We start from the raw sequence: 24396 nt of genomic DNA, 5'->3' as shown, positions 1-24396 counted from the left end.
CAGGAACACAGTCTGGCTTCATCTCATCAAGAAGAAGAAATGCAGATATAATACTGTAATTAAACTTCTAGATGGAGCACCTCTGAAACTGAGTAGATGTCAACAAGATGAAATATATAAGGATATCTGAGCCAGGTGCAGTGGCTCACGCCTATAAACACTGTGGGATGACAAGGCAGGAGGATTGCTTGAGGCCAGGAGTTCAAAACCACCCTGGGCAATATAGGAAGACCCTGTCAGAAAGAAAAGAAAGGGAGGGAGGGAAGGAAGGAGGGAGGCAGGGAAGGAAAGAGGGAGGGAGGGAGGGGAGGGAGGGGAGGGAGGGGAGGGAGGGAGGGGAGGGAGGGGAGGGAGGGAGGGGAGGGAGGGGAGGGAGGGAGGGAGGGAGGGAGGGAAGGAAGGAAGGAAAGAAGGAAGGAAGGAAGGAAAGAAGGAAGGAAGGAAGGAAAGAAGGAAGGAAGGAAGGAGGGAGGGAAGGAGAAAAAGAGGGAGAAAGAGAGAAAAGAAAAAAGAGAGAAGGAGAAGAAAAGAAAAGAAAGGAAGGAAAGAAGGGAGGGAGGGAGGGAGGGACGGAGGGAGGGAGGGAAAATCCAGGCATAGCAGTTCATGCCTGTAGTCCTAGCTACTTAGGAGTCTGAGGTGGGAGGATTGCTTGAGCCCAAGAGGTCCAGGCTGCAGTGAGCTATGATTGCATTGCTGCACTCCAGCCTGGGCAAGAGTGAGACCTGGTCTCAAAATACATATATATTTTTTTAACTCTTTGTAAAGGGAGTAATAATATATTTTCAGGAGCCTTGAATACATCAACATTTTATTTTCTAAAAGACCTGGAACAAGTAAAGCAGACATTAAAATTTCATAAAGCTGAACAGTGGTCAGGCTAGTCATTGTTATATTATTTTCTCTATGTATTTTATATTTTTTTAAAAAAACTCTACCAACAAATAATCAGTTTTACGGACATTTTCTTGACTTGACTGAAATAAACAGGTTTTTTGACATTGCCTACAGGTTTCCCAACAGCCAGATCTCTTAGTCAAAATGCTTGCCTGTTAAAAAAAAAAAGTACTTTAAAATAAAACAAATTTAAGTTGGAAACTTTTAAATTGAGTAACTTTAAGTGATTTATGCATAGAACCTTTTATGCATGGCCAACAGAGCAACCATTGTAGGAACTATGGCTTTCTGCGTTAATGTGAATTGATCATAGAGTGACTCACTCCTCACTCAATTTTAATTAAATCAAAAATTACATCAAAAATGCAAAGTTTTAAAATCCACCTTATAAGCAAAATAATTTAATTTTAAAACTATAATAAACCCTAGAACTCATCTATACTATATTGGATCTAGGGAACCTTTTCAGGTATTCACTGAGAATTCCTCTCCAGGGTTAAATAAATGTACTGATGTCACCTATTAACCTCAAACTGAAATTATACTGATTGATCTGAATTTAACTGCATCTCTTTGAATATACTGATCATGAGTTATTAGGGAATTCGTCCATTTGCTAAATCTTATCATTTCAATTTAAAGTACACACTAAGTGAACTTGCTCACATTTCACTAATTTCAATGAACTCTCTGGGATTACCGGACAGGAGAAAGAAGAAATCCTATCAAAGGCTAATTCATTCCTTAAATTTCACACACAGGTCTTAGGAAATAATTGTATATTTTCTTCCAAAGGCCCACATAGAAAAAAATACATAAATCCAGCAGTCTATCAATAAATCCACTGAATTCACAGTAAACTACATAAACACATTGACATCTTTAAGTTGCAAAATGCAATTTACATCATTTAAAAGTCACCCAGGATCTGAGTTTTAAGTATTAAATATTACTTGTAAAACATGCCATAGTGTTAATGTGTAGGATTCACTGATCTATATGTAAATGCAATATGCTTTCAGGACAAAATTTTGTGTGAATTTGATCCTAATTGCCATAGAGATTTGATTGATCTAATTATACATAAATTTGAAAGGAATTTGAAAATTTAGTCTTGAAAATAAAATCCACAAATATACATTCCCACCTCTAAACAGTCACTAAATACATGAGGAACCATAAAGGAACTTCTAACTTCCCTCTAAAATTAACTTTCCCTGAACTTGCTATTTATATAAACAAATAGAAAAATAAAATTTAATAAAAATAGAGAAAAAATGCCTTGCAAAACATCCAAATTTGAACTCGATGAAGTACCAGGACTTCAGTGACTTTTGGTTGAAGCCTTTGCACTACCAGTGAACACCGTAAAAACACATTTTCTCTAGTGCGTATACAAATTGGAGTTTCCCTTCTTCCTGACATTTCAGTTAACACTGCACTTCTTTGACCTCAAAATAGTTTCAGAGTGAAATATCCCTTGGCCTTAGGAGAATGAGAAAAGCCTGTTCCTAAACATCAAACTTAATTAGAATTCATTGCTCCCTTAGTAAATAAGCAGACTTCTTTTTTAATCAAATGAGCTCTCAGAGAACTCAATATAAAACCTCTTAACGTATTAGTCAATTGGACTTTCATTGACCTCTCAACATTTCTAAATTGGGCTTCCATTCACCCCCCTTTTTTTCCTAGAAAAATCATAAAAAAATACCACTATTGTGAATTTCAAGATGGTATTTTTACAAACACAAAAAAGCCTCATAATACTTTAAGGCCAATGGGGTGGCTCAGCCTGTAATCCCAGCAGTTTGGGAGGCCTAGGTGGGTGGATCCCTTGAGAGCAGGAGTTGGGGAACAGAGCGAGACTATGTCTCAAATTAATAAAAAAATTTTTTTGGAACAACTAAATGGTAATAGAAAACCCCAGAATACTCAAAAGGCACACAGTCACAAATCTGTTTAATTAGATTATGCTTCATAACCCCTGCAAAATCTTAAAAACCTCTATTTTGCTTCCAAATAAAACCTTTATTCATCTCACATAACAAGATATGAAGGAAAAAATTCAACTGATCTTCAATTGAATATTTGTCAATCTTAAATTGTGACTTGACAAGGTGGCTTGAATTTTTTCTCTATATATTCGCATATTCAGTATGTGTGTCTTTATACAAGGGAAAACAGCAATAGAATTTGAATAAGTAACAGAATAAAGGAACAGAAGAAGAAATTATACTGAACAAAATGTCAACATGCTTAATTAAAAGTGCTGTTTTTGTCCAAATATACCTGGATTCTCTTCTGTGAATTTACATTTAAGTAATCAATACACACCAAGTATTATGCTAGTATCTGGAGAACCTGAAACGTATTTTACTTGACCAAATCTGAACCCTGTCAGATAATTCTTTCTAGACGCTCCAGCCTGTCTGTTCAACCTCCCCAGATTTACTCTTACTTTTTTCCCCAACCTTTGCCTATGCAGACAAACGCACCAGTTCTCAACATCTGGTTTTTTACCTTGCTGCTCCATATCACATGAAACACACGTAATACTTCCACTTCAGAAGCCAGAATTAATATACTTTCAGATGTAACTAGCACAATCAGTCCACGTATAGTTACTAACCTACCCTTGCAAAGTAACCTACAGAAATAAATTAACTGGGTTGTGTAATTTCCTAACTCGCAGTATTTTAATTCCATTCAGAAAACTGCCTCAAATTACACTTTATATATGGAAGGAGGGCTCTATTTTCAAATGTATGCATTTTAAAACGATCTTTATGCCATCTGAAGTTTAATCCCTATTCATGCCTTTTTTTTTTCTTAACATGATCAAAACGCTGTGATTCCAGCAAGCCAAAGAGCATTCAGATCAGCTGATGAATGCACTGCAAAACAGTCGCAGCTATCCCATCCCCTGAATGTGCCAGAAATAGTAAAGAAATGTTCCAGCCCGGCGCGGTGCTCGTGCCTGTAATCCCAGCACTTTGGCAGGCCGAGGCGGGCGGATCACAAGGTCAAGAGATAGAGATCATTCTGGCCAACATGGTGAAACCCTGTCTCTACTAAAAATACAAAAATTAGCTGGGCGTGGTGGCGCCCGCCTGTAGGTAGTCCCAGCTACAGCTACTCGGGAGGCGGAAACAGGAGAATCATTTGAACCCAGGAGGCGGGGGATGCAGTGAGCCGAGATCGCGCCACTGCACTCCAGCCTGGCGACAGAGCTCGCAAGACTCCATCTCAAAAAACAAAAAAAAAAAGAAAGAAAAGAAGAATTAGAAGAAATGTTCCAGCCTAAAGACGGGAAAAATCCTAATAAAATCTTTACAAATCCCTTTCCCTCCTTTTCATCCTCTTTCAGTTCGACTTTGCTTACACAAGAAACAGCTGCCTTCCCTTGCGGAAGTCGGAAGCCAAGCGCATTTCAAAACAGCTTCTGTAGCCGCAATTTTTCTCAGGTTCTTACAGAATGGATTTCAAAAGTTTTAATTAATTCAATAAAAAGATCAGCTAAACTTAACTATCAACTGGCCGCTCAGTTAGTGCAGTACGCAGGAAGACAAGAAACTCCGCTGACTCCGCGAAGACCGAGACTACCGGAAGTCGCTGTGGCTAGCACTTCCGGTACCGGCCCTAAAAGCGGTCCTACCAGAAGGAAGAGGAAGTGAGGCCAGTAGACTGCTCAGGATTCCTGGAGTCACTCGTTATAGAACCGGTTTTGTCTCCTGGATGTATAATTTAGGAGATGGGAATTCTTACAGCCTCCGAAATTACGCGTCGGTTCCAACAGATGTCTAACTGTGCGGACGAGGGTGACAGCCAGTGTTTTTTTGTTTTTTTTGTTTGTTTGGGACAGGGTCTCGCTCTGTCGTCCAGGCTGGAGTGCAGTGGCACGATCTCGGCTCCCTGCAGCCTCCGCCTCCTGGGTTCAAGCGATTCTTCTGCCTCAGCCTCCCGAGTAGCTGAGATTAAAGGCGCCCGCCACCACGGACCGGCTAATTTTTGTATTTTTAGTAGAGACGGGGTTTCACCATGTTGGTCAGGCTGGTCTCGAACTCCCGACCTCAGGTGATCCACCCGCTTCGGCCTCCCAAAATGCTGAGATTACAGGCGTGAGCCACCGCGCCCGGCCTCCAGGCTTCTTGATTGCCATTAGTTGCAGCAACTCTAAAATGAGAATAAAAACCTTTATGAATTTAATACATGCTAGCACTGTATTTCTTCCTTTAATTTGAAGGTGACTCAAAAAAGCTCTTTTCCTACTAGCGTAGAAAATTCACATTGCAAGGAGCTACTTCCCTCTTCTGGCCCCAAGTACTATTTCCCCCTTTAGGAAGTTAGGAACAAATTTGGTCCTCACTGAAAATCTGGATGGGGAATGTATATATTAAGACTTCAGTGTTGGCTGGGCGCAGTGGCTCACGCCTGTAATCCCAGCACTTTGGAAGGCGGAGGCGGATGGAACATGAGGTCAGGAGTTCAAGACCAGCCTGGCCAAGATGGTGAAACCCTGCCTCTACTAAAAATACAAAAATTAGCTGGGCGCGGTGGCAGGTGCCTGTAATCCCAACTACTTGGGAAATTAAGGCAGGAGAATCGCTTGAACTCGGGGAGCGGAGGTTGCAGTGAGCTGAGATCACACCACTGCACTCTAGCCTGGGTGGCAAAGTGAGACTCTGACTCAAAAAAAAAAAAAAAAAAAAAAAAAAGACTTCAGTGTTTAGAGAAATCCACTATATTGCACATGCTGTTCTGTCTGCATGAATTGCTGTTTCGCTCCTTCTTTGCCTATCTATCCTTGCCATTTATTCAGGGAAGCCTTTTTTGACTGCTCTGACTGGATAAAAATCTATTATTATAGACTTTTATAGGCTCTCATAGAGCCACCAGATCACTTATTTGTAGTATGTAGCCAAATTTCAGTCTTTCATCCATTTGTGGGATTATTTGATTAAAGTATTTTTTCCCCATCAGATCATGCTTCCTGAGGGTAAGGATAGTGTTTGGTTTTACTTACAGTTTGTATTCCTCAGAGATGATCTCAGTTTCTTGGAGTAGACCCTCAATACAATTTTGTTAAATAAATGGATGTTAGTAAACACTGAAATTTCTACAGGGAGACCAGAGACTATGAGTATAGATTACTGCAAAACCTAAATAGGTTGAAAATGAGTTACCGAAAGTTCAAATGAGAAGAGAATGAAAGTATCTACTGAATTTGGCATTATGGAAGTGAATTAATGAACACTTTCAGTGTCAAATTGTAAAAGTTTAAGGAGAGACTGAAGAATTGAGGAAGTATTGTCAGTACGTGTATAAAATCTTTTCAAGAAGCTTGAATATTTAAGAAATTCATAGAAATGAGATGGTAGCTGAAAAGAAGTGTGGGACCCTGGTAAGTCTGTTTTTGTTTCGTTTCCTTTTGTTTTGTTTTTTTTGAGACAGCCTCACTCTGCTGCCCAGGCTGGAGTGCAGTGGTGTGATCTCAGCTAACTGCAACCTCTGCCTCCTGGGTTCAAGCAATTCTCATGCCTCAGCCTTCCGAGTAGCCGGGATTACAGGTGCGCCACCACGCCCAGCTGATTTTTTGTATTTTTAGTAGAGACAGGGTTTCACCTTGTTGCCCAGGCAAGTTTTGAACTCTTGAGCTTAGGCAGTTCGCCCACCTAAGCCTCCCAAAGTGCTGGGATTACAGGCGTGAGCCACCATGCCCAGCTTCTGGCAAGATTTTTAAGTTGGATGGTAAGATCAAATAATTTATTGAAAAGAGAGAGTTTGAATATGTAGGAATGAAAATAATTCATATTCAACAAGGGTGAAACTGTGAGTGAAATTCTCATAACTTATGATATGCTTAAAGGTTCTAGATTTTTGCATAAATAAGAAAGTGCTGCATGTTCCACTGAGGTAAGGGAGAAAGATAATAGAGTGTAGTGTAGGAGTCATTTAGACTTATATTTGTTTGTAGGAGTAAACCAGACAATGTAGAGAAGTTCTCGCTTTCGTAGTATTACACTAATAACAGTAAACATTTATGAAGTACCATGATGTTCCATGCTCTGAGCTGAGCATTTCATAAGCGCTGTTTCTTTTTCTTTTCTTTTTTTTTTTTTTTTTTTTTTTTGCGATGGAATCTCGCTCTGCCGCCAGGCTGGAGTGCAGTGGCGCGATCTCAGCTCACTGCAATCTCGGCCTCCTGGGTTCAAGTGATTCCCCCCTGCCTCAGCCTCCTGAGTAGCTGGGACTACAGGTGCGCACCACCACACCTGGCTAATTTTTTGTATTTTAGTAGAGACGGTTTCACCATGTTGGCCAGGACGGTCTGAATCTCCTGATCTCATGATCTGCCCACTTCAGCCTCCCAAAGTGCTGGGATTACAGATGTGAGCCACCGCGCCTGGCCTGCACTGTTTCATTTAATTGTCATGACTTCATGAAGGAGATAACACCATTATATCCATAATTTTTTTCAGATGAGAAAGCAGAAGTTTGGAGAGATTAAATACTTTTCCTAATTTAATGTATGTGAAGAAGCAGAGCCAGGACTTGAATATGAATCTTAACATCATAAAGTCTTTTTTTTTTTTTTTTGAGACAGAGTCTTGCTCTGTTCCCCAGGCTGAAGTGCAGTGGCGCGATCTCAGCTCACTGAAGCCTTCTGCCTCCTGGGTTCCAGCGATTCTCCTGCCTCAGCCTCCTGGGTAGCTGGGGTTACAGGTGCATGGCACCACACTTTGCTAATTTTTGTATTTTTAGTAGAGACGGGGTTTCACCATGTTGGCCAAGCTGGTCTCGAACTCCTGATCTCAGGTGATCCGCCCACCTTGGCCTCCTAAAGTGCTGAGATTACAGGCGTGAGACAGTGTGCCCAGCCAACATCATAAAGTCTTAATCATCACTTTAAATATTTCCTTAAGATATTGCTAATTCAAGCTGCAGGATTTTCCTTTAAACTGAGGATGTGAGCCAAGTTCAAATAGAAAAAAGAGGCTTGTCCCTATCCTTTTTTTTTTTTTTGAGATGGAGTCTTGCTGTGTCGGCCAGGCTGGAGTGCAGTGGCGTGATCTCAGCTCACTGCAACCTCCACCTCCTGGGTTCAAGCAGTTCTCCTTCCTCAGCCTCCCAAGTAGCTGGGACTACAAGCATGCGCCACCATACGCGGCTGTTTTGTGTTTTTAGTAGAGATGGGATTTCACCATGTGGGCCAGGCTGGTTTCGAACTCCTTACCTCAAGTGATCTGTCCGCCTTGGCCTCCCAAAGTGCTGGGATTACAAGCGTGAGCCACCACGCCCGGCCCTATCCCTAGTCTTTTAGTTGTCATCCCTTGACACTTCATACAGGGCTCTGTGATGTTGACTGACTGACTGAAAGACTGCAACCCCCCCATGGGCCATGATGTTCATTCACATCATTTGAGAAAAATCTTATTTCCTGCAAAATCAGAAATACTTCATCTGCAGTAGAAAATCATTTCAGTGGGTTTGTGTTTAAGTTGGTACCATAATTAAACTTAGCTCAAACCTCACCTCCTCTGAAACTCTTCCTGATACCTCACTTCTGTTCTTACTTAAATATCCCTTTTTAGTACCTGGTAGTGCCTATGCAAATCACCCTGAGTCACCTTTTTAATATTCTGCGGTGTAGGCACCAGACTTTACTCAACTTTATATCCCCAACGTCTTTTACAGTGCTTGAATATAATCTGTGTGTAAAAAATACCTGCGAAGAATTAATCAGTTCAATGAATTCATGGCCAAATGACTGGCTTGATTGAAATGAAAGAAATCCAATTCGGTTCCTCTCAAAGGAAATCTCACAGCTGATATTATGATAATAAACAACCATTGTTTTTGTTCACATTAAGTAAACTAAATATTGGAGAAGTAATTAAAACTCAAGAGGTGAGAATTCTGCCACTAGATGTGAATACGTACAGATTTTGACAGTTTCTGCAGGAAAGCGCGGTACAGCCCAGGTTTTCAGTTCGGACGCCTGGTGGCACTACAGGCTAAAAAGTAGTAGGAGGAGGAGCCCTGCATTTGCCTGCAGACTCCATCTTAGAAAAGACAAAATCTGAAAGGTGCTGGGAACAGATACGAGTTGGAAAACGTCCGCTGCGAGCTCAGATTTTAGAGCTTTCTTCAAACGAATGGGGACTACACAAATGTTTGGAAGTCTTACAGGACTTCCGAATACTTCATTTACTAAAGGCAATGCACTCAGAGGATATACAGGAAATTGTGCGAGAAAAAAATCTGGCAGAAAAGGCAGGTGGTGGGTTTTCATTTTCTTCCCGGGCGTAGTGCAGGCGGCCCAGGAAAAGGAAAACGGCTTTTTTACGGTCAGGGTTTCTGGAGATGGGCGCTGGCGGCGGAAAGGGGAGCGGCGGGAGGACAGACTGGAGCAGGATAGTTTCCAAAGAGACCAAATAACATTTTAGATCGACCCACAGAAGAGCCCTTGCTCTCAAGTAGAAAATCGGACCTATGGGAGCCTTGCATTTCCAAGTATTACCTGTATAAAAAAAAATTTTTTTTTTGTCTTTAGAGAAAAATCTGTGTCTGAGATGTAACCGTTTCCTCCTTTGAAAATTCTTCTGAATGTTCCAGAATGTGCACCAGGAACATGTATGAGGTTTGGGTAAATTTTCCGTCATTGGAAACTACACACTCATTTTCAATTTCCATGTTCACAATAATGTGCTGTGCAATATCGGGGTAAGTAATTTGTCCATACGTGTGAAAAAAATCTCTGGACGAACCACAACCCAAGGTAAGTTTAACTCTCCCAGAGAAGAATGGTAGATATCTGAGACCTCCTAGGTCCAAGTCATGACAATCAATGACAATCTTTGAGATTCAGGTCTCACAGCAACCGGCTGAAGATTTAGTCTGAGTAAATAATTATGAATCGACGCTCAGAATTCTCCAGGCTCACTGAATTCTGCAACCTCTGGAGAGCATTTTAAATGCTAGCAGAACATTTTAAATACCACTGACACCCCATGCATCATAAGCATCCACTGCAAGATAATTACCCGGAAATTTCAGTGCCACGTGGCAAATACTCAGGCAATTAAAAGCAGAAATAGTTTCAGAAATTGTTTCTTCATGTGAAGGGCGGTGGAAGACAATGCCATTGAATGACGATTACATAGAATTGGTCATGTTGACACTTATCTGCCTCATCCTGGAGCACTTCTGGAAAGACTTCATCTGTTTAAGAACCATAATCTCAGCACCCTGAGATAAAAAAACAACAACAACAAAAACAAAACAAAACAAAAGCCTTGATCCTTCCTACCAGAGTTCTTTTCATTGGATATTTAAAATATTCCATAATCTGACAACCTAATAATGCATGCCAGAAAAGAGAGCTACACGCAACGTCACTTTATTTCCAATGAAATTAGGTTCCAGGAAGCTCAAAACAAGACAGTAGGTAGAGACAGCTATCATCCTTGGCGTTCTTCCTTTTGGATTCTGGATAAAAGGTAGAGGAATAACAGCACCGTTCTGAATGTTTTGGTTATTTTATGGCTCTAATTTCCATCGTGTTTTTTTCCTGAAGCATGGCTAATTGTTCATTAACAGTTAACAGGTATTGATGGCTTAGCTATTTTTATCTATCTCACAAAGGTCTATTTAGAAGCTAGTAGTGTAGTTCCTCTTTATTGTTAAGCACAGAAAAGGAACGCATTTTTTTCTGCTCATGCCTAATGTCCTTTGATCTTTCTCAAAGGTAAATTACCCTTAAAACTTTGAGTAGACTGTCCTAGCAGATATTCTGAAGCTTGACAAGGAAACTCATCCCACTTCAATCCATAAAATGATAGTCTTCATAATTTCTCAAAGAAGGTCAAGCTATTTATTTTAAAGTCATCTTTTGCGTTTCTTGATATTTCGTAAATGATGGCTGACAAGTTGTGATAGTCTACTTTTCAGCAGGACTGGTCTCCATTTACTTAGTTTAAGTAACTATTTACTTGATTACTATTATTAATATATGGTTTTAACTTTTTATTTGAAATAGTCATTTGATGATTTTGGTGATATTGATGACCACGAAATCAAATGCAGATGTACAACTACAAGAAAAAAAACTGTAGAAATAAATGTCTTTTTCATTATTTAAGACATAAATCAACTGAGTTGCTGTGTAGCTTATTTATGTCAATGTTAAATTTGTGTTTGTTAATTTTTACTAAGTTTTCTTATTAAACATCAAAATGATTAATTTTTGGCAATTAATATCATAGCATATCCAGTACATTAAATGTCATGTAAAATAGACTGACAAAACAATCTTATCTTTTTTTTCTTCATGTCAGTGTTTAATACTCTCCTGTATGGTTTAGAAAAATTAAGGAAGATACAACAGAATATGCCTCAAATAAGACCTATTTGTTGATATTTAATATATTTATGATAGTTGCTGAGAAAATGAAAACAGACATTATTCAATACGCTGGATAATAATTACATAAATACAAAGTGTTTAGTGTTTTCATTTGCCTTTCTCAAATACTTTTTTTCTTCCTAGAGAGTTTAGTACACTAAGGGGGGGTGGTCCTATAATGGCACTGCAGGCTCAAATGGTGGTTAAAGCAGATTGCAAATACAGTGCTGTATGTTTCGTATTATATTACCCTGTCTGTGAAAGTTGTATTGGATGCCTAAGATTCTGGTGGTGTAAGTAATAGAAACATGAGGGTGATCAGAGTTTGTGTAGGACCATATTTGCAGGAAGGTGTTAGAAGAAGGAATAATGTAATACTTAAAGCCCAGTCTAAAACAAAGTGTGATTCTGTTTTACTAAGCATGTACCATTCAGGATACTGAACTGCCAAGTTCTGTTCCAGAGGTGCTGGAGAGTGGTTCCTTCATTGCTAATTTTGCAGAGATTTTGGGCCTTAGGATGGGGAACTTGAGAGGTATGGGGAGTGAGAGGGTAATTCATGTTTCTATAGATTAAAAAAAACTGCATTTTCAAATCAAAAGACTCAGGAGTGGGTACTAAATAGAAATTGGATCCATCTGTGAGTCTCAAAGCACCTTGGAAAAATGTAACTCATTTGAGTTACTCATTTGCCTTGAGAAAGGTAACTTGGAAAAATGAGTTACATTTTTAAAAGGTGCCTTGGACTCACAGATATAGCCATTCACTAGTATGTATTACTGGATCTAGGAATGCTGCAAAAAATCAAGGAGAGCATCTTGTAGAGACCATATAGATGGCAGAACATGTAGACAGAGCAGTATTCATAAGTATATTTTGAATCCTAATTCCCATGTCTTCTCTTCTGTTTGTTTAGAGAATGGTGGCAGGAAATATCCTGAATGAGGATGGGCAGTTTTCTCAATGGAAAGAAATGGATTGAGGTTAATTTAACTATCATGATATTGGATGGTGGGTCACCACATAGATCCAAATCTGCATTGGTCTTCACCAAAGTTGTGGGTTGTCAGTGATTTTACTCAGCTGTAATATACAGTAGTTCAGTACGGTAATCCCAGAAAAAAAGTTTTTCCTCCCTGGCTATCACTTTTCTATCAGGAATTTGGATATAAGGTATAATGGAAAACTATCTTTAAGGTTTTACCGGGCTACTGAAGACTTAATGAAAACTTTAATAAAGCATTTACATAGGTATAAAAGTACCAAAAGCAAACCCATCACTCAAACCCATAAATTCCAAGGCTATACTAATCTGCAGTGTGGATTCTGAGATCATCAATAATTAAAGCCTCTAGAAAATGTAACTTCTTGATGTAAAAGACAGTCCACTCCTAATCATCATGTCATCATTTATGAACTGGGTCCCAAGGAGCCATATCTGCTTTTAGATCATATCTGCTGTTTCCTGTGTTTCAGATCCAGACCACAGAAAAAAATATATATTTGGGCTTCATAATACCACCCTCCCTTCACCCTAAAGCCTTCAATAGAGGTAGAATAAAGACAAGTACAATTCTATGATCACTGCCAGAGATCTGGAGTTACTGTAAGCCGAAAGAAACAATATAACCAGGTCTTCATTTTCACCAAACTGCCTCTACACTTATCAAGTATGAAAACACAGCCCTAGAGTGTGCATTTTAGCAGCACACTGCCATAGACAGAGACTTGGAAAAACACCCAAGTAACTTATTTGCTTCTAGTTTCCCAGGATGTGCAAGTACTCCATGACAGTGGACACAAAGAATCTGTTTGTAAGGCCCATAAGAGTCAAGTTCGGTATGAGAGAAACAGACACTACTACAATGAGCTGGCAGCATGGTGTTGGTGTGGTTGGTAATATTTGATGGCAATGGAAATTCTCCTTTGTGTTATATTTAATGCAGAACGGATTACGTGATGTTCAAGGTGGTGGCAGTAGAAGGAGCCTAGGTCTGGAAGGTCTTCATGTCCTATCAGTTACTCAAAGACTTGAGTCTCCATCTGTATAGCATGTTAGCCCAATACTAGGAAGTGTGCACACCAGGTTTGTGAGTGATGGTAATCTAGCCAATCATAGACTTCAGGTTATGGTCAAGGACACTGAGATGCCACCTATGTATTCCAGATTCAGACAACAACTGCTGCTGGTCAGCTGTTTCTTTCAGCTCTACTGGCTACATCTTGACAGACCTCAGGAATATGGGGTCTGTCACTTAGATTCCTCACTTAGCATATACTATGGTTTTAGTATTCCTTTGTTTTCTTGTTGGCCTGCTTCTTTTCACAGTAGATGTTCAAATAATTACTCTGATATGAAAATATACATTATAATTTTCAAGTATTTCCTTATATTTCTTTAGCATATCTAAATTGATTATTTATGCTTTGTATTTTGTAGTCAGAGTTTCAGGCTTCTTCCCCTCACCCCATATTCTTTGCCCTCTCTACACCTTTGGATTTCTTCATTATTTACTAATTTTTGATATTGTATTTAGCCATATTTTCTTTTTTTTTTTTTTGAGATGAAGTCTCGCTCTGTCGCCCAGGCTGGAGTGCAGTGGCACCATCTCGGCTCACTGCAAGCTCCGCCTTCCGGGTTCATGCCATTCTCCTGCCTCAGCCTCCTGAGTAGCTGGGACTCCAGGCACCCGCTGCTACTCCTGGCTAATTTTTTGTATACCGTGTTAGCTAGGATGGTCTCGATCTCCTGACCTCGTGATCCACCTGCCTTGGCCTCCCAAAGTGCTGGGATTACAGGCATGAGCCACTGCGCCCAGTCCATATTTTCTTTTAAAGTAAAATTTCAATAGTGATCTTAGTGAAAATTCAATCTTCTACCAGATTACCTAAACCTGATTTAAGTTTTAGCCTATTTTAATCATAAAAAAAGTCTGAGATTTTTGGAAGAGGTCATACCTCTGTCTCTCTCATCTCTATTTCCATCTATATCTGTCTGTCTAGCTTTATCTGCAGTCCTGGTCAAGATTTTTATTTTCAAGGGGACAGATTGTCTTAATAGACTCTGATGGTTCTCCTTAAACAAAATTGGGCAAGATTCTTGTGCAGGTATCACTTCTAAAACCCTTTCTTGCTTATTTGTACCGTGGGAAGAGAATAAACAACACCATTTCCCCTTTTTGAGTTATATTTATTTCTTGTTTCATTTGCTTGTTTGTTGTTGTTGTTGTTTGAGACAAGGTGTCGCTCTGTCACCCAAGCTGGAGTGCCGTGGTGTGATCTCGGCTTACTGCAACCTCTGCCTCCAGGGCACAAGTGATGCTACCACCCCAGCCCCCCATGTAGCTGGGACTATGGGCGTGAGCCACCACACCTGGCTGATTTTTTTTTTTTTTTTGGTAGACATGGGGTTTCGCCACATTGCCCAGGCTGGTCTCCAACTCTTGGACTCAAGCAATCCAACCATGTTGGACTCCTAAAGTGCTGGGATTACAGGTGTGAGCCACCACAGCTAGCCGACCTTTATTTTGAAATCGTGTTTGCTTGAGCTTCATGAAATGTCTTGATAGATTATGGGGAAACTTATTTGTATCCTCAATAAGCTAAAAGTAAATTAGTTGAATATGCTCCCAATTTTCACCCTAGATTAGGGTAATAAACTATGCCAGAACACTCCCTTCTCATCCTGGAATATTTCTCTCATATTTTCTGCAGAATCTTCGTGTTAGATCACTGAAAACCCCTCCTTCTTCTGCCATCTTATGGCTGAGTAAGTAAAGCCAGCTTGTGGGCAGAAGGCATTGAAAGGCTGAAGATCCCTCTCTATTGAAAGAAGGATACTAGTGGAGATAATATCTCCATATCATTTGGCATTATCTTTGATAGGAAAATGGTCATGTAAATCCCTTTGACTACCCTTTCTCTTAATTCTTGTAATTTTCATCTCATGGCAGTCAAAAGATCAAATCACCCTTTAGTCCAAAAAAGAGAGAGGCAAGCTTAATTATGACAGATACTCGAACAATGTGTTCTTATTTATTTTTTGAATGGCTGCACTTTTGTAATAAGACTGTAATGACTTGCTTTCATTTTTTAGTATGTTTTTGAAAATATTTTTCTATTTCTGTATATAAAATTATTTGTGTAACATTTTAATATGTTAGATTTTATTGAAATGAATCTTCAAAATTATGAAAGTGACTCCTAGGATAATGTCTCTGCTTGTGCAGCATATGAAAAGTAAAGCAAAACCTAAGAAATTAAACCTACTGTAATAACATAATTTTTAAATTATGCAATAGATTCCCTCATTACAATATAAATAATTACTATATGTAAACATATTTCATTCAGACTTATAAATATGCTACAAATTCTAATCTAATATATATGATTCCTTATTAAAGGAGATTAAGAAAATAAGAGCATTTGTAAAGAAGGAAGGTGTATTCTCATCAAGGTTTAAGAAAATAAATGATTTAAAATAGCATAGCGGATATAATGCCTTTAAAGCTGGAAACGCATATACAAATATAAAATATTGGTGTTGGTTATATAATCTTTGAAAAAGAGAAACTTACTTTTATTTCTAGGTGTGTTAATAGCATTGAAATGAAAGATGGGTAAAACCTTCTGAATTGTGAGGACACATGACAACATGAGAGGTTTTAAATTTTTTTTCACAATAAAACCCAATGTGTTCTTGGTTATTGTATCCTCTGAAATATCTTAGATATTAAATTTTCTATTCTCCAGCTTGTGAGAGGAGATTATGTTATTTTCTTCATATTACCTATTTTCCTCTCCTTTATGTTATCCCAAATTAACCATAACTGCTTTAGTTCAGAAAACCCGTCCAAAGGAAATAGCCATATACCTGGTTAAATGTAAAATTTCAAGTAACCTACCAGCTATAATCTGCCTGTATGATATAACTGATCTTCACTATATCTATTTCGGACCCTAATTAGGTTTTGCAGCTTATATAAAAAGCTGTTTTTAAAGACTTGGACCTTGGGTATTATTCACCTCAATGAATTTGTTTAATGCTCAATGTCAATGAATTAAAATATTTTGAATTATTATAACATCCATATAAAATAATCATGAAAAGCAAAAAATAATATCAACAGGTAGAGATAGGCATTTGTTTTCTAGATGTTAAGAAAGGGAACCTGTGATAATCCTTTTTTTAGCCAGTTACAGAAGATAAATGAGAGCTTTTTAAAACATTATGCTATTGTTACATTTAATAAATCATCCAGTCCAGTTTTCTGAAAATACAGGGGATGGAAGAACAGGTTAAATGATACCACGAGGAAACAATCAAATTCGGAATGTAGGACATCCTACAAAACAACTAGTCTGGACACTTCAGAAATTTAATGTCATTAAAGATTGGGGAGTATTCTAGAGTAAATAGATCTAACACCCAAATACAATTATCAAAGTTGGTTGAAAAAGTGTCTAAGACATTCCTTATAACAAATAGTTAAAAAAGTAAGTGCATTTGTCAAAGGAACTTGAGTGAGTGTGAATTCTTATCAAAATTGAGGAAAAGATAATGGAAAGACAGTGAAATTTAATTGGGACTGGATTTTAGATAACATTGTAGAATTTTTTTAAATTTTCTTAGGTATGATAGTAGCATTATGATTATATGAGATAATATTATAATTATGTGATACCTGCTGAAATATTTAGAGTTGAAATATGATGTCTGCAAGTTACTTTCATATGAGTCAGCAGAAAAGTGGGTGTGTGTACAGAATAAGATAGAACAAATATGGTAAAATATAAACAATTGTTAAGTTTGGATGGAGGTTAGAGTTGTAGTTTATGTATAGTTCTTTTAACTGTTCTATATATTTAATTTTTTTCTTCATCCCCCCAATTTTTTAACCCAATGGATCTTTTAGAGACACATCCTAATATTTATTATTATTATTATTATTTTGAGATGGAGTCTCACTTTGTCACCAGGCTTGGAGTGCAATGGCGTGATCTTGGCTCACTGCAATCTCCACCTCCCAGGTTCAAGTGATTCTCCTGCCTCAGCCTCCCAAATAGCCGGGATTACAGGCACCCATCACCATGCCTGGCTAATTTTTTTTGTATTTTTAGTAGAGATGGGGTTTCACCAGGTTGGCCAGGATGGTCTTGATCTCTTGACCACATGATCTGCCTGCCTCGGCCTCCCAAAGTAAAATTATTTTTTAAAGCAGCCTTAGATTTTACAGAAAATTGAGTAAATAGTACAAACAGTTCCCCTCACATACCGATTTTCTCCCACTCAGTTTCCCTGTTATCAAAATCTTGCATTACTGTGGTACATTTGTTACAATTGATGAGCCAATACTGGTAAATTATTAACTAAATTTCATAGTTTAGTGTTCACTATTTGTGTTGTATAGTTCTCTAGATTTTGACGGCATAATGTCATGTATCTACCATTGTAGTATCATAAAGTACCGCATGCTTAACGTCTTCATTCCCCCTCCCTCTTCTTCCTAGCTATCACTTGTCTTTTAAATGTCTCTATAATTTGGCCCTTTTCAGAGTATCATGTAATTTGAATTATACGGTATCATTGCCTTTTCAGACTGGATTCTTTCACTAAGAAATATGCATTTAAGTTTCCTTCATGTCATTCTGTGGCTTGATAACTTATTTCTTTATATTAACATTAAAAAAAAAACAAAGAGACAGAAAATTTAAAAAACCTAACAACGAACAATGACATATATACCTTGTTTGGAAGCAGATTGAAGAAACCATCACTGAAAAGACATTTTTAAAGATAACTGGGGAAACTGGAATATTTACTGGCTATTTAATATTATGAAATTGCTCTTTGCTAGATGTGGTAATTGAATTGAGGTTATGTTGAAAGTTCTCCTAGGCATTAGAAAGGAAAATAATATTGATACATTTACAATAAGAAAATATCTGGCTGCTCTTGGAGAGTTTCATGAGGCTCAGACACATCAAAGTTCAGGGAAATGTGAAGTGGGAGCAGTGCGAAGAAAGAAGTATGAGTAAGGAGACTATTTCAGTGCCCATTAAAATACTCTTATTTGGATTCTGTGCTTTTCCTGGGTCTCTGTTTTTCAGTTGGGTTTGAGTGTGATGATGGTAACCTAACCACCACTGAGTTGCACACATGCCCAAACTCTGAATAAAAGTAGAACTTTCTTAGTCTAAGCCTTCTTTCTGAAGCATGCTAGGACTGAGATCACTCCCTTCCAGGTTCTGAAATTTATTTTTTCCAGTTTGAAAAAAAAAAAACGCTTGGATTTGTGAGGGAAGTGAAGATTTATTTATTCTTGCCCTTGCTCTATGGGTGCAATGAAGAGCCTTTCGAAACGCCAATAAGACTTCGGTACATTGAGAGACACTACTTGAAAATACTCAATTTCGATTGCCATCAGCCTGAAAGAAAGCACTGGGATTTTTAGTTTAGGAGAAAATAAATACTCGGAAGAGACGCGGGGTGGCGCTGCAGCCTTAGAAGTAGCAGAAACAAAGCACCCAGCCGACGTTCCTTTACCCAGATACTCAGCTAAAGAAGCAGCAAGCAGGAAGAGGAGGCTTTCTAAGGCGGTCGCTCCGGGAAATCCGGGCCCTAGGATTGTCCACTCATCCCAGTATCAGCGAGATACGGGGAGATAGAATCAGCGACAACGTGAGCCACAGCTGGAGCAGGTTTGGTGCGAGACCAGAAGGCAATGGAGGCCGGAGAGGGGAAGGAGCGCGTTCCGAAACAAAGGCAAGTCCTGATATTCTTTGTTTTGCTGGGCATAGCTCAGGCTAGTTCCCAGCCTAGGCACTATTCAGTGGCCGAGGAAACGGAGAGTGGCTCCTTTGTGGCCAATTTGTTAAAAGACCTGGGGCTGGAGATAGGAGAACTTGCTGTGAGGGGGGCCAGGGTCGTTTCCAAAGGAAAAAAAATGCATTTGCAGTTCGATAGGCAGACCGGGGATTTGTTGTTAAATGAGAAATTGGACCGGGAGGAGCTGTGCGGCCCCACAGAGCCCTGTGTCCTACCTTTCCAGGTGTTACTAGAAAATCCCTTGCAGTTTTTTCAGGCGGAGCTACGGATTAGGGACATAAATGATCATTCCCCAGTTTTCCTAGACAAAGAAATACTTTTGAAAATTCCAGAAAGTATCACTCCTGGAACTACTTTCTTAATAGAACGTGCCCAGGACCTGGATGTAGGAACCAACAGTCTCCAAAATTACACAATCAGTCCCAATTTTCACTTCCATCTTAATTTACAAGACAGTCTCGATGGCATATTACCACAGCTGGTGCTGAACAGAGCCCTGGATCGCGAGGAGCAGCCTGAGATCAGGTTAACTCTCACAGCGCTAGATGGCGGGACTCCACCCAGGTCCGGCACGGCCCTGGTACGGATTGAAGTTGTGGACATCAATGACAACGTCCCAGAGTTTGCAAAGCTGCTCTATGAGGTGCAGATCCCGGAGGACAGCCCCGTTGGATCCCAGGTTGCCATCGTCTCTGCCAAGGATTTAGACATTGGAACTAATGGAGAAATATCTTATGCATTTTCCCAAGCATCTGAAGACATTCGCAAAACGTTTCGATTAAGTGCAAAATCGGGAGAACTCCTTTTAAGACAGAAACTGGATTTCGAATCCATCCAGACCTACACAGTAAATATTCAGGCGACAGATGGTGGGGGCCTATCTGGAACTTGTGTGGTATTTGTCCAAGTGATGGATTTGAATGACAATCCTCCGGAACTGACTGTGTCGACACTTATCAATCAGATCCCAGAAAACTTACAGGACACCCTCATTGCTGTATTCAGCGTTTCAGATCCTGATTCCGGAGACAACGGAAGGATGGTGTGCTCCATTCAAGATGATCTTCCTTTTTTCTTGAAACCTTCTGTTGAGAACTTTTACACTCTGGTGATAAGCACGGCCCTGGACCGGGAGACCAGATCCGAATACAACATCACCATCACCGTCACCGACTTGGGGACACCCAGGCTGAAAATCGAGCACAACATAACCGTGCTGGTCTCCGACGTCAATGACAACGCCCCCGCCTTCACCCAAACCTCCTACACCCTGTTCGTCCGCGAGAACAACAGCCCCGCCCTGCACATCGGCAGTGTCAAGGCCACAGACAGAGACTCAGGCACCAACGCCCAGGTCACCTACTCGTTGTTGCCGCCCCAGGACCTGCACCTGCCCCTCGCCTCCCTGGTCTCCATCAACGCGGACAACGGCCACCTGTTCGCTCTCCAGTCGCTGGACTACGAGGCCCTGCAGGCGTTCGAGTTCCTTGTGGGCGCCACAGACCGCGGCTCCCCGGCGCTGAGCAGCGAGGCGCTGGTGCGCGTGCTGGTGTTGGACGCCAACGACAACTCGCCCTTCGTGCTGTACCCGCTGCAGAACAGCTCCGCGCCCTGCACCGAGCTGGTGCCCCGGGCGGCCGAGCCGGGCTACCTGGTGACCAAGGTGGTGGCGGTGGACGGCGACTCGGGCCAGAACGCATGGCTGTCGTACCAGCTGCTCAAGGCCACGGAGCCCGGGTTGTTCGGCGTGTGGGCGCACAATGGCGAGGTGCGCACCGCCAGGCTGCTGAGCGAGCGCGACGTGGCCAAGCACAGGCTGGTGGTGCTGGTCAAGGACAACGGCGAGCCTCCGCGCTCGGCCACCGCCACGCTGCACGTGCTCCTGGTGGACGGCTTCTCCCAGCCCTACCTGCCGCTCCCTGAGGCGGCCCCAGCCCAGGCCCAGGCCGACTCGCTCACCGTCTACCTGGTGGTGGCGTTGGCCTCGGTGTCTTCGCTCTTCCTCCTCTCGGTGCTCCTGTTCGTGGCGGTGCGGCTGTGCAGGAGGAGCAGGGCGGCCTCGGTGGGTCGCTGCTCGGTGCCCGAGGGCCCCTTTCCAGGACATCTGGTGGACGTGAGCGGCACCGGGACCCTATCCCAGAGCTACCAGTACGAGGTGTGTCTGACTGGAGGCTCCGAGACAAATGAGTTCAAGTTCCTGAAGCCAATTATTCCCAACTTCGTTGCTCAGGGTGCAGAGAGGGTTAGCGAGGCAAATCCCAGTTTCAGGAAGAGCTTTGAATTCAGTTAAGTGTTAATAAGGATCTACTGAGCCTCGTTTTAGTTAATCTGTGGAAAGTCCTTTTTTACTGCTTTGCCCATTGGAGGTGTCTCCTTTTATTAGAAAGTAACCATCTTACTCCAATTCTATGCATGTTACTGGTATTTATAAATGTATGAGGTTTTTGCGGTATAATGAATATAAATTTTCTTTATATTCTAATTGTTGGTTAGTTTCATTGCAATTTAATTGCATTTAAAGTGTAAAAGTAAATTTTGTATTTTCAGAAGTCTTTAAGTTAGAGCATCTTTTCCAGACCTCACAGTCCATGGTCCTAGATAATTTTGAAGTCCTACATTTGAAAATATTTGTTATCATTACATGAGTTATATTTTCCAGCCCAGAATATTTGTGTTTTTCATATCCTCTTAAGCTAGCGTAAATTCTATCCTGTGAATTCACATTGGCTCTTTAAATAGGTATATTTATGAATCATATAGCAAGCACCATCCTCGTTTTTCAATATATGTACTTTTTTTTTTGAGATGGAGTTTTGCACTTGTTGCTCAGGCTGTAGTGGAGTGCAATGGCGCAATCTCGGCTCGCCGCAACCTCTGCCTCCCGGGTTCAAGCGATTCTCCTGCCTCAGCCTCCCAAGTAGCTGGGATTACAGGTATGCATCATTATGCCCGGCTAATTTTGTATTTTTAGTAGAGACAGGGTTTCTCCATATTGGTCAGGCTGGTCTTGAACTCCTGACCTTAGGTGATCTGCCCACCTCAGGCTCCCAAAGTGCTGGGATTACAGGCGTGAGCCACCGCCCCCCCAGCCCAATAGATATACTTCTTTCAAGTGTTGACATATGAAAAGTATTAGTCTTTAGAGATTGTAAGAATTTTAACTGTTAGATTCTAGAAGGCATTAACATCATAAGTGCTGTAATAAATTTTTGTCAAAAGTCAATCATTAATATTCTAAAATGTAGATAAATAATACATGTCTAGCAATTTTCAAAGGCATGCTAATTCATCATGCTTTCTCTTTCAAATAGTTTTTTAAGAGCCCTCTGCTTATTCCAGTCCCCCCCTTTAAAATCTTTTTAAATTATTAATAAACTTTTAACTTTGAGCACTTCATTAAAATCCAAAAAATTTGAGGGAGTACATGTCTTTGTCCTTGACCTTTAGAAACCTCAAATATAGCTTGGTATTGCTGTTTTTAAAATTTTCTGGAGCATTTAGGATTCGCTTAGAAATAAGCCTTTAGGGAGAAAAATGTATCTAGCACCACTCACTGTATTTTTTTGCACTGACTACTTCTATTTTTCTGCCTTTCATTTCCCTAGACTTTTCAATGCCTTTTTATAAAGGTGGTTGAGTTCTGTTTCTCAACAGCTCTCTCATTTATTGCATGATTCACACAGTCACTGGAACATTATAGGTTCTTAATAAAATTTTTGAATGATTGAAAGAGAGAAAAGTATTTTACCTGTGATATATTGATATTTAAATAAACTAGAACACTTAAAGGAAAACGTTTTGCTGGAATCAAATACTCTTTGATGTACAATGAATTATAATTTTGGTATTAATTGAATTGGTTACCATTGTTCAAACATGCAGTTACCATTCTGTTGTCGCTTCCTTCAACATATTTTTCCTTTTTCTCTTAATGCTTAAATTGAGCCTCCTTTCCTGTCCACTGGCTTAAGGAATACAGATAGTTTTTAATTTTATTACTTAAATTTCCTTCCATAGTTCCCTAAATGACTCATCCAACTGTTTTCATTTCTTGCAGTTTACTTTCTGATCTATACATTAAAACAAATCTTAATTCTTAATGTTACTCAGTCTACATATTTTTATGTCATTTTTACATACATTTGAATGAGCTATCCTATTAAAATTTTAATATCGACTTTGAGGTCTGGTTTTGAGATTAGCAGTGGTGTAGAGTGCTGTGTTGGTATCAAAAGTCCCTGATCAACCAACTCATTACCTGTAGGATTTTGGATGAGTCACAAAGTTTCTCTTCTTCTACCCCAAATGATAGCAGGTATTTGAATAGCTTGCAGTTATACTCAATATAAAGACATAAAAGTGAAATTGCTGTTATTTTTAGTATCACTAGTATTAAGAGCAAACATTCTTGATAATTGTGTAGAAGTACAAAAGAGGCTACATTGAATACATATTTTCACTGTTTTATTTCTCTACCAACAACCTTGCAATGGCTTCCTTTTGTTCTTAGAATAAAATCGAAGCACCCATTATTTGGCCTTGGTTTACCTTTCAGCCTTACTTTCCACTTACTCTTGAGACATTAAGTTTTGTATTCACTGTCCTTCATTCATTATCTCTTAATAGCTATGCTTTGCTCTCTCAGAGCCTTCACACATTCTACAGTCTTAGCCTGGCACACTTCTCCTATTTCATGTTTCAGATTAAATGATGCACCTTGGGGGAAACTTTCTTAATCACTCCTCCATTAAGTTAGGTCCCTGTATTGCATACTTTGAGTGCACTCAGTACCTTTTCTATGTAGCACTTTTCACACTGTTTAAACATCTGTTTAAAGACTGTACACCCACTAGATGGAAAATTGTTATAAGATATACAGACATTGTCTTGTTACCACCACTTGCCTAACTTCTACAAACTGAACAATTATCTGTGGAAATAAACTAATACAGATGAAATGAATAATTGTAAATTTGCTCTGAAATAAGAAGAGAAAGCACTTTAAGTGTTCCTTGAGCGTGATAATGTGGAAGAAATTAGGCATTTGTAGCCCTCTGGATCCACCTCTGACATGATATATTTTCTTTTTTACCACCTTGCAGGAGGTGTCTTTTCCTTGTATTTTTCTGGTATATGCAATTCGGGCTCATTTCACAAAGTTTGCAAAAAAAAAATAAATATGATAGTGAAGCATGCTATCATCTAGAGCAAAAATCTTTTGAAGTTTATGTGTAATTACTACAAAAGGGGAGGGGTAAACTAG

General features: G+C 39.9%; 1 protein-coding gene across 1 annotated transcript; it reads left to right on the top strand.

Moving 5' to 3' along the window:
• Positions 1–18689: 18689 nt before the first annotated feature.
• On the top strand, positions 18690–22927 carry LOC100584496 (protocadherin beta-2). Its single transcript, XM_003266502.3, has one exon. The coding sequence runs from the start codon at positions 19030–19032 to the stop codon at positions 21421–21423; it is 2394 nt and encodes a 797-aa protein (XP_003266550.2). The 5' UTR covers positions 18690–19029; the 3' UTR covers positions 21424–22927.
• The last annotated feature ends 1469 nt before the right edge of the window (positions 22928–24396 follow it).

Source organism: Nomascus leucogenys, chromosome 2 (assembly GCF_006542625.1).
Source record: "Nomascus leucogenys isolate Asia chromosome 2, Asia_NLE_v1, whole genome shotgun sequence".
Classification (NCBI taxonomy): domain Eukaryota; kingdom Metazoa; phylum Chordata; class Mammalia; order Primates; family Hylobatidae; genus Nomascus; species Nomascus leucogenys.
This window is presented reverse-complemented; position numbering and strand designations above follow the sequence as displayed.